General features: G+C 35.9%; 1 protein-coding gene across 2 annotated transcripts in view; it reads left to right on the top strand.

Moving 5' to 3' along the window:
- FGD4 (FYVE, RhoGEF and PH domain containing 4) overlaps positions 1-16,169 on the top strand; it is a 204,501-nt gene extending 188,332 nt beyond the window's left edge. For both annotated transcript variants that reach the window (XM_054034414.1, XM_054034424.1), the window contains exons 11-17: positions 1,160-1,332; positions 3,966-3,996; positions 4,214-4,309; positions 4,703-4,828; positions 6,793-6,933; positions 8,593-8,733; positions 9,067-16,169. In XM_054034414.1, the coding sequence (XP_053890389.1) occupies positions 1,160-1,332; positions 3,966-3,996; positions 4,214-4,309; positions 4,703-4,828; positions 6,793-6,933; positions 8,593-8,733; positions 9,067-9,324 (966 nt within the window). In that variant the 3' untranslated portion in view covers positions 9,325-16,169. The remainder of the gene's footprint in view (positions 1-1,159; positions 1,333-3,965; positions 3,997-4,213; positions 4,310-4,702; positions 4,829-6,792; positions 6,934-8,592; positions 8,734-9,066) is intronic.
- The last annotated feature ends 291 nt before the right edge of the window (positions 16,170-16,460 follow it).

Below are 16,460 nucleotides of genomic sequence, written 5' to 3'. Positions count from 1 at the left end.
CAGATTTCTGCTCTCCCATGTTTCTAGCAGAGGAATAAATTATTAGTAAAAGTCTCTGAACGCGGCTAGACATGATATTAAAATGAGGGACATAAAAAGTTCAGATGTGCCATATCTGTGATACAGACTTCAGCTGACGTGAATGTGGCTTAGACCATCAAAGGAATCATATAGAATCCTTCACCAGCCGTTGTAGGTAATCCAGAATGATTCTTTTCTTGAGAGTGGTTTTCAAGTGTGCTCCAGAGATAAGCAAGCCCCTAGTCAACAGGACTTCCGAAGCTCTAAGAAATATTAAAAGCCGTAAATCATCTTAATGGGGTAGACTATGCTTCTATGAAATATAATTTAAAAATGTGAGTTTCTGGTTTTAATAATTCATAAGAAAAAACTGTTAACCATTATAGATCTGATTTAAATCTTCAAAAACACAAACTCATAGTAGTGGATGCCTCCCTGGGCTGAAATTCTAGGCTGTTAAAAATGATTATTTAAAAGCTACAAATAATAAATGATACTAATAATACCTAGCTCTTGTACAGTGCTTTTCTTCAGTAGAAATCAAAGCATTTTACAAAAAAGATCAGTGTCATCAGTATGTCCACCTTAGCCTCATATAATTTTTCCCTTCCTTTTTTGGGTTTACGTAGTCTCACCATAACTTTGATTGCGGGGGGGGAAGTACTGTGAAGAAAAGACAGAAATCTACCATTATATGAGTTGACCTAATAGACGGGAAATTCCTTCAGAGTCAATTTGCTGCTCTTCTAGTATAAAGATTTTAAGAAAAATCTATTTACCCAGTTGTTCATTTACCCAGTTGTATTGAAATCAGCATGGAAAATTCTCAACAAAAGGCTTACAGTGTTGCTAAACATCACATCCACTCAGTGTATTTGATTATAAACATTATGAAAATTACTGCACATATACAGTAGCTTGCTTTTAAATGTATCAATAGTTGGCTTTTAATTTTATTTCTAAATCCTATCCATATTATCAGTTCTTTCCATTTTGATTTTGTCTGACATTAACAAGCCTAACCACAGTCTCCCTCAAGTTGTTTTTGTAAGGTGATAGTGCGATTCATCTCTTAATATATTGTACTTGACTTTCTTTGTTATCGATGTGTCCTTTTTCTTTTCTTTTTTTTTAATAGTTCAACAACATGTTGCTGTATTGTGTACCCAAATTCAGTTTGGTGGGATCAAAGTACTCAGTGCGAACAAGAGTTGGTATTGATGGTATGAAGATTATAGAAACACACAATGAAGAATATCCATGCACCTTCCAGGTGTCTGGAAAAGAGCGAACATTGGAGTTGCAGGCCAGGTAAGAGACGTGTGGCTTACTTTTGAAACATTAAAAATATACCAGAATAGAGGAGAATTGTGGGACTGGTTGATTTGGAGAACTGGTAAGGTGATATGGAGCCTTTTATTTCTAAATCATTAGTTTAAAAATGGCTCCAGCTTGGTGGACTTCGAAATTGTCCTCACTGTTGTTTGGCCTTTTTGAATGAATTGGTGCCCTAGTTCTGTTTTAGTGGATAAGTTTCCTCTTTTCAGAAATCACTGCCCCATTTAGCCCTTATTGACAGCCTCTGCAGAAAGACCAAGGATTAAACAGGCATGCAGAAGTGACCTTTCATCCTGAACAGCGATGTTTGCAGTTCATGATAGAAGCATACTGTCAAGCACTGTAGAAAAGTTCTTGTGGTCTTTTTTGTGCACGTTGTATATGTTCTGTGAATAAACAAAGGCTTCATTGTAATCTGCATACTTAGCTTTATGGAAAAATCCTCTATAATTTAATCAGAATTATAATAATGCTCTCTCTAAAATGTAACAGATCTATATAAATTACCTTTAAAAGCTTTAAAATGTAATTGAAAATTATAATCTTGATACAGATTTTTAACTATCCAATATAATTTGATCGCAGGGATACAATTGTCAATTATATAGGATGATTCAAAACCCATAGAAAAGTTATTTGTATTAAATTGTATTAGGACTCTTCCATAAAGGTAAATTTGTCTTTAATGTTTTGATTCAATAATAGATTATTTTTTATTACATATCATACTGGTCAGAAATTGTTGTGTGGTGGCAGAAGTAACACCATACAACATGTCCACTGTATTCCACCTGGAGACAGATGCATTTCACATGTGAAAAGCATTTTGTATCTGTGAACAAAATGCAGTTATAAACTATTTTTATTTTGTTCAACTTCCAGGATTATTAGTACTTTCATTAGCACTAAAGTTATTTAGTTTAGGGGGAAAGCTTGTCTAGTTTTTGAGAACATTTTAGGATGTATTTCATAAAGATCATTCAAAATTGTGAAGTAACATGTACAAAAATGCCATTCTAAAAGTAGATCAGTGAGACTAAAATAATCTTAGTTGATGCATACTTTATTCTTAATGTATCTTATGCATAAATCTCATCCTATAAATTTGTCGTAGCTCTGATGAAATGTTTGCCCCAGGAATTCCCTTTTCCAGATAATTTTATATATTTATTTTCAGATTACTGCTTGAGTGCATTTTAGTGTTTCAGTCACTTTTTTTAAATAGATAGTAGATCACTTCCTACATGGAGTGATTGCTTGTCTGATATGGGGATTACATACTACTTTTAAAAGTTGTTGGATTAGGGAGAATTATTTTGTTTAGTTAGAAGATTCATTTTTCCAATATTTACAAATGGTAAAGGATGAGGAACAGGACTCTGTCCTTCTATTTTAGGATTCTAGTTTTATTGCTAATTGCAGTAATATTACAAAATATATAAGTCTCACTGGAGGCATTCCCACCAGAAATGGGTATGTGATCTCACCTGCACATCCCATCCAGCAGTAGGAAAAATCAAAATGGTGGGGGGGGAGGGGCGTGAGAGAGAGAGAATTCTTTGTTTGCACCTTACTTCACCAAAGTGAGTGGAGGAAGTATTAAATGAGTAGCAGAACAAAAAATACCGTGGTGCTATTGTAATACAAACAGACCCCAGTGGTCGGCGGGCAGGATCGAACTTGGGACCTCTGGAATTTAGTGCATGAGGCTCTACCACATAAGCTAAAATCCAACTGGCTGTTAGCTAAGGCTGTAGAGCAGACTCATTTTATCTCTCTCTTTAAGTGGTCTTGGTGCCATTGGATGGGACAGAACACCACACCCAGAAGGTGTGTGGGTTACACTCTTTCAAGTCTTCTTTTTTTCCTGATTCAAAATTCATGGGAAATTGGGTTTGTATTAACTCCATCACTAGATTACAGTAGTGCTTTTCTTGGGGTACAAGGCATATTTTCATAGGATTTGAATTTAGAAGCCTTACTGAGATGCTTTGAAAACAATTAATGTGCAAGACGCTGGGTGGAAAATGCTTAGCTCTTCATCCTCTATAGACCTTCCACCCCAGTGAATTAAAGAAAACATACGAATGCTTGGTTTATAATGTTAAAACAAAATTTTCCTTTGTTTCTGTTAGATAATATTACCCTATTATGTCAACTCTTTTTATTTCTGCTTTCATTTACTTTAACTTTAATTTGAGGAAGAGTGCCGCAGGGAAAAGTTGATATACTGATGCAATTTCTCCCATTTTGGTTCATTTACAGCTATCTTAAATTTACACTGAAATTTGTGTGCTGTTTCTTTTCTACATTGTGCTTTAAGAAAGCTTAATGCTGGAAATGCCATTATTATATATGTTTAAAGAGTGCATTTAAGATGATCTTTCGAGTAGAACTTAATTCTAGTCTATTAAACTTACCAAGCTTCAAACCATGATTCTGATTCATTTTTAACTAGACAGTTTCAGGAGCACTACTGTTTTTATAAATGTTGGAATCATTTCGAAGTCTCTGCTTCTTTTGTAAGTTACAGCTTCATTCACCAACTACCATGAGCTAGTGTTTCCTAAGCTAGTTTTATACTAATATGTCAATGTTTGTTTTAGTTCTGAACAAGATAAGGAAGAATGGATAAAGGTAAACACATCTACATTTTGACTTACTTAAAAAAAAATTATTTTTGGGCTGTGCCTGTGGTATTTAAGTTGAAATATTAACTTCTGATGTAATCAAATGCTGATCATAATTAATTCACATTTCTGGTAGTTTTGTTGTTGGTCATTAAATAGTTTAAATTCAAAGAGTCTATTAAATATTGTATGTTTGCGACCTTTATCCATTGTATTTATAACAGGCTCTTCAGAATACCATAGAAGCTTTTCAGCAGAGGAATGAAACCTTCAGAAATGCCATTGCAAAAGAATATGAGGACATGCCCATTGAAGTTTCTGTAAGTTGGGTTACTGTAGCTTTGTACAACTGGTGCCCTTTTTGTCCTTTTCCAGTTACAAATGTCATATTGCTGAAGGGTGTCAGAAGCTGCATATTCAGGCTTAGGATTCTTGTAGAAATGGAATTACAAAGTAATCATTTTGCTGGTCAACCATTTCCCTTTATGAGCCAGACCATGCCTTATAAATAATCCTGTTCTTTCTAAAATGAATGATGGAGTGTCCTTTCAGCAATGTGTTACAATCTTTGACTGGATTCTTTGTTAGCTATCTCTCGCATAGATTTCAAAACATAGCTTGAGCTGTGCTTTGCCATTTCCTTTCCAGAGGAAGAGAATAATTATTTTCTCTACTAAAAATATTGCACAATTGTCCTTCTTTTCCCTCTTCAGAAGGCTGAGCTTGGGAAGAGAGCACCAAGATGGATCCGAGACAATGAAGTAACAATGTGCATGAAATGTAAGGAGCCCTTCAATGCACTGACAAGGAGAAGGCATCATTGCCGAGCATGTGGACATGTAAGTGGAAAGCCACATCTGCTAGCTGGGTGACCAGACGCTAGAACAGATCTAAACAGTTGTTCAGAGTCCCCATCTGGTGGCTGGTTGTTGTTCATGTTACTGCAGCAGAGACTTCAGCTGTGACCTTTGTGGTTTGTAAGAAGCAGCTCGATTAGGTGAGCTAAAAAAGGAGCAAAAGATGGGCAAAATGTATTGTAAATTGTTCTTAGCAGAGCTAGGTATCTAAATGTGTAAGATATGCAAAATGCCAGAAATATCAGTCCAGACTATATCAACTATGATCTATTCACTCACCTTGGGATGCACTATAAATAGAGCAAAACTACTGTGCTTCTTCTCTCATCTCCCAGTAAGTTATTTCTTTCTCCAGTAAGTGATGGTGCCAACCCGTTTTTAATCTTCGTCTCAGAGGTCATCCTGCGTGATTTTGCTTGATGTACATTTACATGCCTTTACTGCATTCATAGCTTTGCTTTTGTGCTTTGCACTATGCTTCAGGCATTGTCATTAGCTCTTTCTGATTAGCATTAACTCTTTTAGTAGTTTTTGGATTGCTTCCTCCAGCTTAGAGGTGCCCAGTTAAATGTGATAATTTCTTTTCCTTCTGCATGGTTGGCGATTCAGGAAATTCTTAATTGACTTCTTTTTGTATTATCTCTAATGCATGTCCTTCCATTTTATTTTAAAATGTTGTTTCATGGAGATATAAATATATTTTTAAAGGCTAATTTGGGTTGATGCCAGAAGTCTTTTCTAGAAATGATAGTTAATACTTCTCACTTAATTTTCATTAGAGGTTTTGGTTGAAGACCACCTGATCTAGATTGGGTTGGGCTCAACAAAAAACATTTGTTTTGGTGGTGTATCAGAGTGCAGAGTACATAATACCGCGTATATACTATTCCAGTTAGCTACTACCACAGCCATCTAAAAAAGTTATTTTGACTCTCTTCCTTTTCACTCTCTTCCATTTTTCATGCTGGGCTTCTTTTTCTCCTCAGAGGAAGGAGTATTTGCTGCTGAAAAATATTTACAATAAAAGACCTTCCTCCTACACCTTTTAGGAGTCTAGCTTTCTTGTTTTAGTCTATTTAAAAGAAAAAAGTTCACTGTCGGGATACAACATGGAACTGTTTCAGTTGTTCCTCCCTTGGTGTGTGTTTGCCGTTGTTGTTTTATAACAAACTATGAAGCTGTACACTTAGATTTCGTAACAAAGTTAAAAGATGTTTTTCTGACAAAAGCAACAATTTCTTTTACAAAAAAACACAGTATCATTTTGTATGTATTGGAGTCTATAGAGCAGTGGTTCTCAACCCGCAGCCAAATCAGCACACAGCTGCGGCCCATGCATGTGACATCCTCAGGGCAATGCAGGTAGTGTATATATTGTGTGGATGTGGCCCATGCAACAGAGAGAGCTGCATATGCAACCCACACTGGTAAATGGGTTGAGAACCACTGGTATAGAGAATGAAATAGTAAGCATACCTCTTGAGTGTTTCTTGCGGAAAAAGGACCACGAGAATAAACTGAGAATTTATATCTTCACGTCAATATTAAGGACAACTTGAATGTAAGATAAATTTGAAAGCTCTGTTTGACCTCAGTGAGATTTGAACATGTGCTTAAGGTTAAGCTTATTGTGTAAGCAACTATCCCGAATGTGGGGGATTTCCTGAATCAGGACCTAAATCGTAGAACAGTTGAAAGAATCCTAGTACTCATTTTATTCAGTCCAGCAATTTGAAAGGTAAAAAACACTCACTTATTCAAGAAATAGTGAAATATAGTTAAAAATTAAGTTTCTTTTATATTACAATTGGTATGATGGATAGCACTGCCAGTGTCAGAACACAGCATTTACACCTCACTTGATCTACATTTTAGTAGTTTTTAAATTGATCACTTGATTTTGATGGTAATTTTGCTTGCTTAATCTTTTATTTCTTTTTCCTAAGGTGGTTTGCTGGAAATGTTCTGATTATAAAGCTCATCTTGAATATGATGGCAATAAATTGAACAAAGTTTGTAAGGACTGCTATCACATTATAATGGGTTGCACAGACAGTGAAGAAAAGAAAAAGAAAGGCATCTTGGAGGTATGATGTTTAAAGAATGAAATACTTGAATCTGTAAAATTCCTGCATGGGCATGTATTGCTACATACAATAAGAATCTCTTGGCTCATCACTGGCTGAAAAGTCCTGTGAGCCAGTGAAAATTCTGTTTTTTTTACCACTTCAGAAATAAACAATATTGAAGTTTGTAGCAAGGCCACCCAATCAGATTGCATATGCCAATTAGGTAAATCATTATAGCTGGCTGCAGTGGAACTCCGTGAAAGTTACTCTTTATCTCTGAGCCAATCAGATTGAATATGCATTCTCAAAGTTGATTTTTTTTTTTTTTTTTTTTTACTGGACTTCACCATATATCTCTTCAGTATGCTAGTTCAAAAAAAACCCCAAAATATGCTATATCTTTGACATTTGTGGCCAGAATGGAGAGAATTGCAGATATTTCTGATGATGATCAAAATGCCCAAAACAAGATTTTGTTTTGATCAATATATGTAGCAGCACTCTGATTTACTCAGTAAACCTCTCAATATTAGCAAAAACATATCATTTTGAAAGAGATTTCTATTGGGGTGAACATCAAGAGAAATTGACTTAAGACTGATTGACTGAAAAATTGATGGGGAAGAAGAAATATATATAACACATGCATTGTAACATACAAGTACACGTGGTAACTGTGAGAAGTTGCCCAGCATAACTGCAGTCTGTTCACTAATCCAATATTAAAACACTGCAAATCAAGTAGCTTCAAAATGTTTCTTTCCTTCCTCCTCCTAAAATGTGAACATCTCCTCAAAATTCTGTGTCTGAGGTGCAGGATAAGGTCAATATCTCATCAACCATCAGGTCTAGAAATGTGTGTTTGCTGAAGGCAGGGTATAAAGAGGATAGGCACCAATTTATATACATTATTGTCCAAGTCAGTTTTTATTAAATTCTTGCCATTTCTGAGAAATGCACTTATCCCAAATTCATGCCAATAAAATCTTAACACTACACAATCCTGTATGTTCTCTCTACAGATTCCCAAGATGACTGAGTCCAAGTAATAGGTCACTCTATCAATATTCTTCCATTAATGTATTTAATTATTTCTCTTGGGTTTACCTAGGGTTAATGGTTGCATTCCAATATGATCCTTGAAAATACATTTCTGTTGGATGCTTTTATAAAATGTTGAATGCCAAAAGACGAGTGTAATTGTGATGGGTTGCTGGTAACATTTGGACGCCTTCATGGTAGACATGCTAGAAATCAGAGAGATTGTTTCAGATATTAAAGTATCTGGCAACTATCCATTGGTAGAGGTAGATGAAGAGTTAAGGGTGATTCTGCCACCTGCACTTTAAAAATTCTGGAGGAGCAAGGCAGATTGGGCATATTTAAGGTGAGGGAGGTTGAATATATATCTAGATACATTTTTATTTTTCATATACCCAATCCTGAGGCCCTTATTCAGTTTTTAATCAGGCGAACTCCCATGATCTTCAGCAGAAGTTCGCCAAGATTTGGCTCTCATTAGCACTTTAGAACATCTCTGAGAAACTTCCACAAATTGTGATAAATGGTGTCGTATTTAATTGTTCTGTTTTATGCATTCTTGTCAACATCATGAAAACTTGAGTTTTTCTTAAGGAAAATATTTTCCTTCTGACACTTTGTACTGTCTCCCCACAGATTGAATCAGCTGAAGTCTCTGGAAACAGTGTCATATGTAGTTTTCTTCAATATATGGAAAAATCAAAGCCTTGGCAGAAAGCTTGGTGTGTTATTCCTAAACACGAAGCACTCGTGCTGTACATGTATGGTGCTCCACAGGTATGTAGCGAGGAAAGAGTGAAAACAAATAGGAAATCCCTCCTGCCCCTCTCACTCCTGTGCCCCATTGTGGCATCTGTGGGGAAAGACATGTAACGTGAGAATTAGGGGAAATCTGTGTAGGCAGTGGTGTTGTAACAGTGTCAGCCCCAGGATATATATAGAGAAGGTGGGTGAGGTATCTCTTATTGGACCAGCTTCTGTCGGTGAGCGAGACAAACTTTTGAGCTTACACAGAGCTCTTCTTCAGGTCTGGGAATAGTCAAGGAGTTGTTTTCAGCCTGTATTGTGAACCAAAGCAGGTTTTTATCAGGATTTATTTCTTTTTCCTAGGATGTTAAAGCTTTGGCTACAATTCCACTACTGGGCTATGCAGTAGATGACACTCCAAGAAGTGCTGACCTCCCGCATAGCTTTAAACTGACCCAGTCCAAATCTGTACACAGCTTTGCAGCAGACAGTGAGGAACTGAAACAGAAATGGTTGAAAGTCATCCATTTAGCTGTCAAAGGTGAGACACCGGAATGTCAAAATGAATTGCAGATGAGTTTAGAGGAGCAGCCTGAATCTTCTAAAAAATCCGAGTGCTGAAGCTCAAGACCATGTTCTGTTTTAAAATAATCCAGTCAGATTCTTGGTTGATTTTTCATTGTTCAAGCAAAAGAAGCAAATTCTCCTAACTACTACATGCATCTCTTAGCACTTTATGTTGAAAAGATACTGATCTATTTAAAGATCATTTTCTTATATTTATGTTCTGTCAATAAAGTTAATGTACAGACCCATTCCACAGAATTTTTAAAAAAAAAAATCATAAATGCCATTAAAAGCACAAAACCTATTAACTTTAGTGTACTTCTTGTTTGTCTCAAAGTAAATTGCATTGTATGATTCACTTGCTATTGGGTTAAAGTTTGCTACTTTAATAAAGAATGTGGATATTTGATGCATCCTTTACATGTTAGGACTTTATCAGTATAAAAGATATACCTCCACGTTGCCAAAATAGATCTGTAGTGAAATATACAGGGACAGTTTGGTTTATTGTATCTAGTTTATAGAATTACTTACACAATGCTGTACATATGTTATATTCACTTTTTTAATGCAAATTGCTTTTATAATAATATTGGCTTTTGTCAGTTTATCAGGAAAAGAATCTAATTGTTTCAGTTTAGAAATTCATTGCTAAAATACAAAAAAAAGTACAATATATGTACAGTGTTAGAAAAAATTGTACTTGATTTTGCTTCATGACAATACGTAGGTTCTTATTAGTCTATAATTTATTTAAAATAAAGCATGTTTTCTCTTGCAAATTAAGAAGAGGGTTCTAAATTGAAAAAAATCACTCTTTAGTGATTTGTTTAACTAGCTTACACCTACTGATCTTGATATTTTTATACATTAAGAATTTTTTTTAAATAGCACTAATTTAAGTGGCGTGTAATGGATTTGTGAGTTCCAGCTGTGTTTTTAAAAAAGAGTAGTCTTGTTTTGGTTTGGTTTGGTTTGGTTCTGTGCCTGTTATCTCTTCAAGGTGCCGGTGCTACCTTTCTAAAATACAGTATGTGCTTTAGCAATTAACATCCTGATCTTAAATGATCTTCTGGGATCATATATTTTTTGCCTTTATGGTCATTGGAACACTTGGACGTGTTTAAAGTGTTTTAACTTTCACAAATACACATATTGCATCAGCTAGTGATAACTAAAAACTATCTGCAAGGATTATACATCATACTGTATGTTAGAGCCTTCTTGTATGAACTCAGATATAAAGTCTGATCCTTCAATTCTTGACTTGCATGAGTAGTCCTTACTCCTATTCAGTTCAGTAGGACTGCTCTTGGGAGTAAAGACTTATGTGTGTGAGTCAGGCTTTGAGTATTGGGTCCATGATGAATCTTCATTTCTAGTAGTCTTTTATGTAGGGGCAAATGACTCTGCTATAAGAGGATTCCACTGTAACATTTTAGATGGCCTATAGGTCTTTATAGTGCATATGCAATGACTGTCTCTCTAATAGAGCAAATTAATCAACTTCTGACTTAAAAAACCTAAATGAAGTCTTTTTATTTTCTAAAATACAGCAATTAGTTAAGATGGTCCCAAGTCACAAAGTTCAGATTTAGATTCAGGGGGATGGATCCAGAGTTTTGATTGGACCTATCTTTACAATTAGATAAAAATTAGTAACTTGAGTCAATATTTACTTTACCCCAAAATTTCTTTTTGTCACTCTAAGACAGACCTTACCCTTTTTTTTTTTTTATCATTATTGAGGGTGAAAGATTACCCTTCAGTCAACTGTTGTACTTAGGTATAGTCATTCACCTAATATCATTTACTTCTGAGCATCCCAAATCTTTCTGTATTGCCCAATACTTAGGGAGACCAGGGTGAGTAAAAGGTAGTCACAGCAAATTCTGTGCTAACTCTTTTATGCAACCTCACTGAAGTCAGTGGGCCAGATTCTCATCTCGGTTGTACTAGTGTAAATCTGGTGTAACCCTCTGACTTCAGTTTTTTACCCATGCGAGATCAGAATCTGGCTTCATAAAGTTGCCCAGGATGTATGTCATTGCACAGTTTGTCCCTTGGTCTTCACTTGCTTTAGGCTGCTCTGCATGTAATCCTGTTCATTACTTTATTTTAATGCAGTATATAATGTACAACTTAATTTATTTAAAAAAAATCCTTTGGAAGTGTAAAGAAATTCAAACTACTTCTATAATTCATACTATTTCCCTTAAAGTTGGGCCCACTCATACCCTTAGATTCATGCTGGTGCACAGGGGCAAACTAACGCGTGGATCTGCTCATCTTGCACAGAAAGTGCGGGGTGACTTGGCCTCCTCCATAGTAGCATTGCCTTCTTTCCCCAAATGGTACGGTGTCCTGGGAACATCCAGGCTTAGGGCATGGAAACACATAGGCTGAGCTCTGGCCAGAAAGAACTACTTGGGGGTCAGTATTCTATCTTTCCATGGCCATTCTCCTCAGTGGATATCTGCCTTCAAAAGGAGTTCCCAAGGCAACTGCTGGTTCTGGGAGCCTTGTCAGTGCATCTTGAGTGCCAATACCCTGGAAATCATGTAGTCCTGGTCTACACTGGGGAGGGGGATCAATCTAAGTTACGCAACTTCAGCTACGTGAATAACATAGGTGAAGTCGACTTACTTAGATTGACTTACCGTGGTGTCTTCACTGCAGTGAGTCGACTGCTGCCGCTCCCCCATCGACTCTGCTTGCACCTCTCGCAACGCTGGAGTGCAGGAGTTGATGGGAGAGGGTTTGGGGTCGATTTATCGCATCTAGACTAGATGTGATAAATTGATTCCCACTGGATCGATTGCCTGCCGATCCAGCAGGTAGTGTAGACATATCCGTAGATTCCACCTGATCTGTGAGGTTTCAGGGCCTATCCCATGAATGGACAACTCCCTCACCCACCCAATAGAAAGGAATCATGTAAGGAAAACCTCAGATTTATTTTCCTTTGCCACCTCCCACAGGAAGGGATGATCTGGATCGAAAGTAATATATAGCACTAATAAAGTGCTTCATATTTTCAAAGCACTTCCCAAACATTAACTCAGTCTTCTTTGTGAGGCATAAAAGTAGGCAGTATTTTCCCCATTTTCCTAGATAGGGAAAACTGAGAAGCAAAGAGATTAGGGTCTGACTCTTTTGAGAGATGCTAAGAACCTGCAACCTCTTCAGTTGGAGTTGTGGACAGTAGTCAGCACCTCTGAAAGACTAAGCCCTAAATGACTTCTTCCAAAATCAGACTATGAATTCGGGATTAAACCAGAATCAGAATGTAGGTGTTCCAGTACCTGGTCCCTTTCTCATTCCTGGTCTATATTATCTCATTTTGAGCCATTAAAGTTTGTGTAAATCTGTAATTAGGTTTTGACCCAATATTTATTTCACTTTATTATACAGTAATAAAACAGTCTGCTTAAAGCCTATTCCCTTCTCAGTCAGCACATAATGGGAGACTCTGAAAAACAAGAATGATTTGATTGTGTGTGCATTCTACAAGTATAAACACGTGCCAACCATTCTGGAAAAAAAGAATACAGACAGTGAAGGAGAGAGGTTGCTTTCCTGGACCCAGTGACAACTCCTCCAAATATTTTACCCAGTACCTCACAGGCTAATCCACATAACCGCATGCGAAAGCTTCTGTTTAATTTTAAGGTTTATGTTCTGACTGCAAAGACACAAACTGAAAGTGGTAACTGCTATGCTTTAATTCCCATAACATTAGAACATCTGAATTATGGAGAAAAAAATTCTTTCCAACCCGACAGTTTAGATTGTGTCCAAATTTCAGCCCTGAGTGAGGTTTTTTAAACCAAGTTCCCTAAAAAAAAAAACACTGACAAATGTTAATTTTAGTAGCATGAAGAGATGCTACATATGTAGCAAGTGACAAATGGGCATTCATTTATAATGTATGTGAATGCCTTAGCTACAGTATTTAAGCTCTGTGACCCCTATGTTCGAGAAGTGCTCATTTTAAAATGTTTTATGTGATGAAGGATATTTTTGTGCAATTTAGAGCTTATCAAATATTTGACTACTTACTGATTTTGTCAGATTTAATTTTTTTTCTGTATTCTACCAGAACTATGGCTAATCAAAAAGCGTTAGTCACATTTATTTGACAAATAATGGTAAGATTTACAACAATATTTTTTCAACGTATTTTTCCTGATGTCTACAAGCACAGAATCTCGATTGGTAACCCTTTGCATTATTTTTAATATGTCTTGAACATTTCTGCACTCCTGTTCCTATCTATTTTATTATGGCTTCATGTAATTACACTTGAATGATTAAAAGCTGTTAAAGCCTGGAGCAGCTTGCAGCTTCAACTCTATTGACTTTGACAGGCGTATTTTTTGTATTTAAATACCCCAGTTCAACAGGAAAATGTTTTTTGCAAAAAGCAAGCACTGAAAAAGGAAAACGTTCTCTTCCCATTGGAGTGGAATTTTTAAAAATATTTAAAGTATGTGTGTGCATCATATAATTGCAGCCTTTTACAAAGAGGATCTCAAAGCTCTTTACTAACCTTTAAGTCTCATAATACCCTTGTGCGGTTAGAGGTGTATTATTCCTTCCATTTTAATATATGGGATAAATTGAGGCAGGGAGACTAAATACAAAACACATACCCCAAGCCTGTATAGGTTTTGGAAGAGGTTACAGACAAGGATTCAAATTGTTTCTAAGTAGAGTGGTCAAAACTTTGAAACTTGAAAAGATGGGGAAAACTTCAAATACTTTTAATAAATCTTTTCCCCATTTTTACTATGTCTGTAGTTGGCCAAACTTTTAATTTCAAAAGGAAAACATGGAATTTCAAAAAAAGAAGTTGCCCTTTTTTCCCATTTTTTTAACAAGTTCTCATTCTAAGAACACCTGTTTTTCTTACAGGAAGTTTTAAAAAACATTAACTATGGAAATAATTCTAAATAATAAATTGAGACCCATCCATGAAAGTATATAGGGACAGATCCTGAGCTGGTGTAAATTGGCATAGCTCCAATGGAGCCTAAACAGCTATGATGTTTTACACTAGCTCTACATCTGGCCTATATTCTCTGAAGGCATGCTCATGAAAATCAGGATCACTCCATCTTTAGGCGTGCTGCGGTTACTGCCATTCACCTGGACTCATAGGACCAGATCCAACTCAAAATTGAACTGGATCAAGTTCATAATCCTCTATCACACTGTTGCAATTTCCAAAACATCTTAACAATGGCGTAGGTGAGAATAAGCAGGTGGAAGTACTTGAGAACAAATAATTTGCTTCCAGGCAGATAATTCAAATAATAAGGAATGGGGTGGGCCATACCAACAATTGTATGAGCAGAATCTTACAATATAATTAATGGAGATATCCCATCTCCTAGAACTGGAAGGGACCTTGAAAGGTCATAGAGTCCAGCCCCCTGCCTTCACTAGCAGGACCAAGTACTGATTTTGCCCCAGATCCCCAAGTGGCCCCCTCAAGGATTGAACTCTCAACCCTGGGTTTAGCAGGCCAATGCTCAAACCACTGAGCTATCCCTCCCTCCATGCTTTTTAAAAAAAAAAAAAAAAAAAAAAAAAAAAATGGAGAGGTCTGTATGGGTTTTACTCTGTAGTGTACTGTTTGTGATGAGCTTAAAATAAACTATAAAAAGGAGAACTTGTTTTATCCCAGCTGTTATCTACTTCATGGCCATATTGGTAAGAGGTCGTTAACTTACCAATATGGTTCTGACCCATTGGACTGTACTGAAATATATTCTTTGGATGAAAATTTACATATGCCAATCAGATTGCTTCTTTAATCCTCTCTCCTTTTTATAAAACAATAGGGAGGCTTATTTAACATATATTTTTAAGACAATTATAATAGACTGATCTGATTCAGACAGCATTTTACAATCAAAAGTACACTGTGAATTAAAAAATATAAGTAGTCTTTTGACAAAATTGTATATACCTTAAGGGGATAAAAATCAATACATAAGTGGATCTACTTTACTTGCCTGTTTACTGGTTCCAACTGATTTATAAGCTGAAATTCAGCCTAAATATTCAGCTAAATATTCAATGTGCTTTTTGTACTGCCTCTTCATTAAATTATTCTCACATTTATTCATGGCTTTGTCATCCCCATCCCTCCAAATAACTGTAGATTTTATTTCTCGACTGAATGTTAAAGCAGATAATTTTCATGAATAAAACATGTTGTTTCTGTCAATGTGTGATACTAACCTACTTCAATTTATAGTTTATCCTTGTGGATTCATAAACTATTTATGGTGGCAATGTTCAAGAAAGGGGAGGGAACTGTGTCAAAGCCTCTTTTACACAGAGGTGCCATAATGTTTAGAGGAAGGAGGGCAAGTTTGTTATATATGGGGAACCATTTGCAATAGAAGTAAGGGATCTCCTGCTACCACTGAAGCTAATGGGAGTTTGATTGTTTACTTCAGTGGGAGTTAGATCAGCCCTACAGTGTAATGTCAGATATACATGCAGTGCATTAGAATCTCTCTTAATTATGAAAACACTGTTGCAGTTTAATTTGGAAGAAACTGATTTTTTTGTTGTTGTTTAACAAACAAAAAAACAAAACAAAAACCTAACGTTTCGAAGAGGTGTAAATTTTGCTCTGATTTTACACTGAATTGCAAAATATCAAAAAAGAGGCAAAATTGAAGTTGTGCAAATATAAGTGGTAATTTTTCTGGTCAAGAAATAGATGAATGTAAAATATTTGCAGATATTGTGTATATATTTTGTGTAACATATGTATATTTGGTCATAAAGATGGGAGCTGGCGTATTGTAAAATTAAGCACTTTAATTCCTGTTGAATACTTAGTTTGTATGCCGTAAAATAAAAGCATCATTAAGTACTGTTGACTATCTGTCCATGATTTATTGCTGTCCTGATAAATGATTTAAAATACAGTGCTGAGCATATAGATGACTGTGGAGAATAAGGGTTTGTCTATATAAGAAAGTTGTAATGGCTTAACTTAATGTGTGATCTTAAACCAATGGAAAATGTCATGTGGATGCTTATTTTAATTTAAACTAGGTTTATTTCGATTTGGGAAGCTGTCTGTACAAACATAAATTTTGGTTGATGATATGAAGCTATTTTGAATATTACTTCAATGGGGTAAACAGTGAGATGGCAAAATT

The sequence above is a fragment of the Malaclemys terrapin genome, chromosome 1 (genome assembly GCF_027887155.1).
Source record: "Malaclemys terrapin pileata isolate rMalTer1 chromosome 1, rMalTer1.hap1, whole genome shotgun sequence".
NCBI lineage: Eukaryota > Metazoa > Chordata > Testudines > Emydidae > Malaclemys > Malaclemys terrapin.
This window is presented reverse-complemented; position numbering and strand designations above follow the sequence as displayed.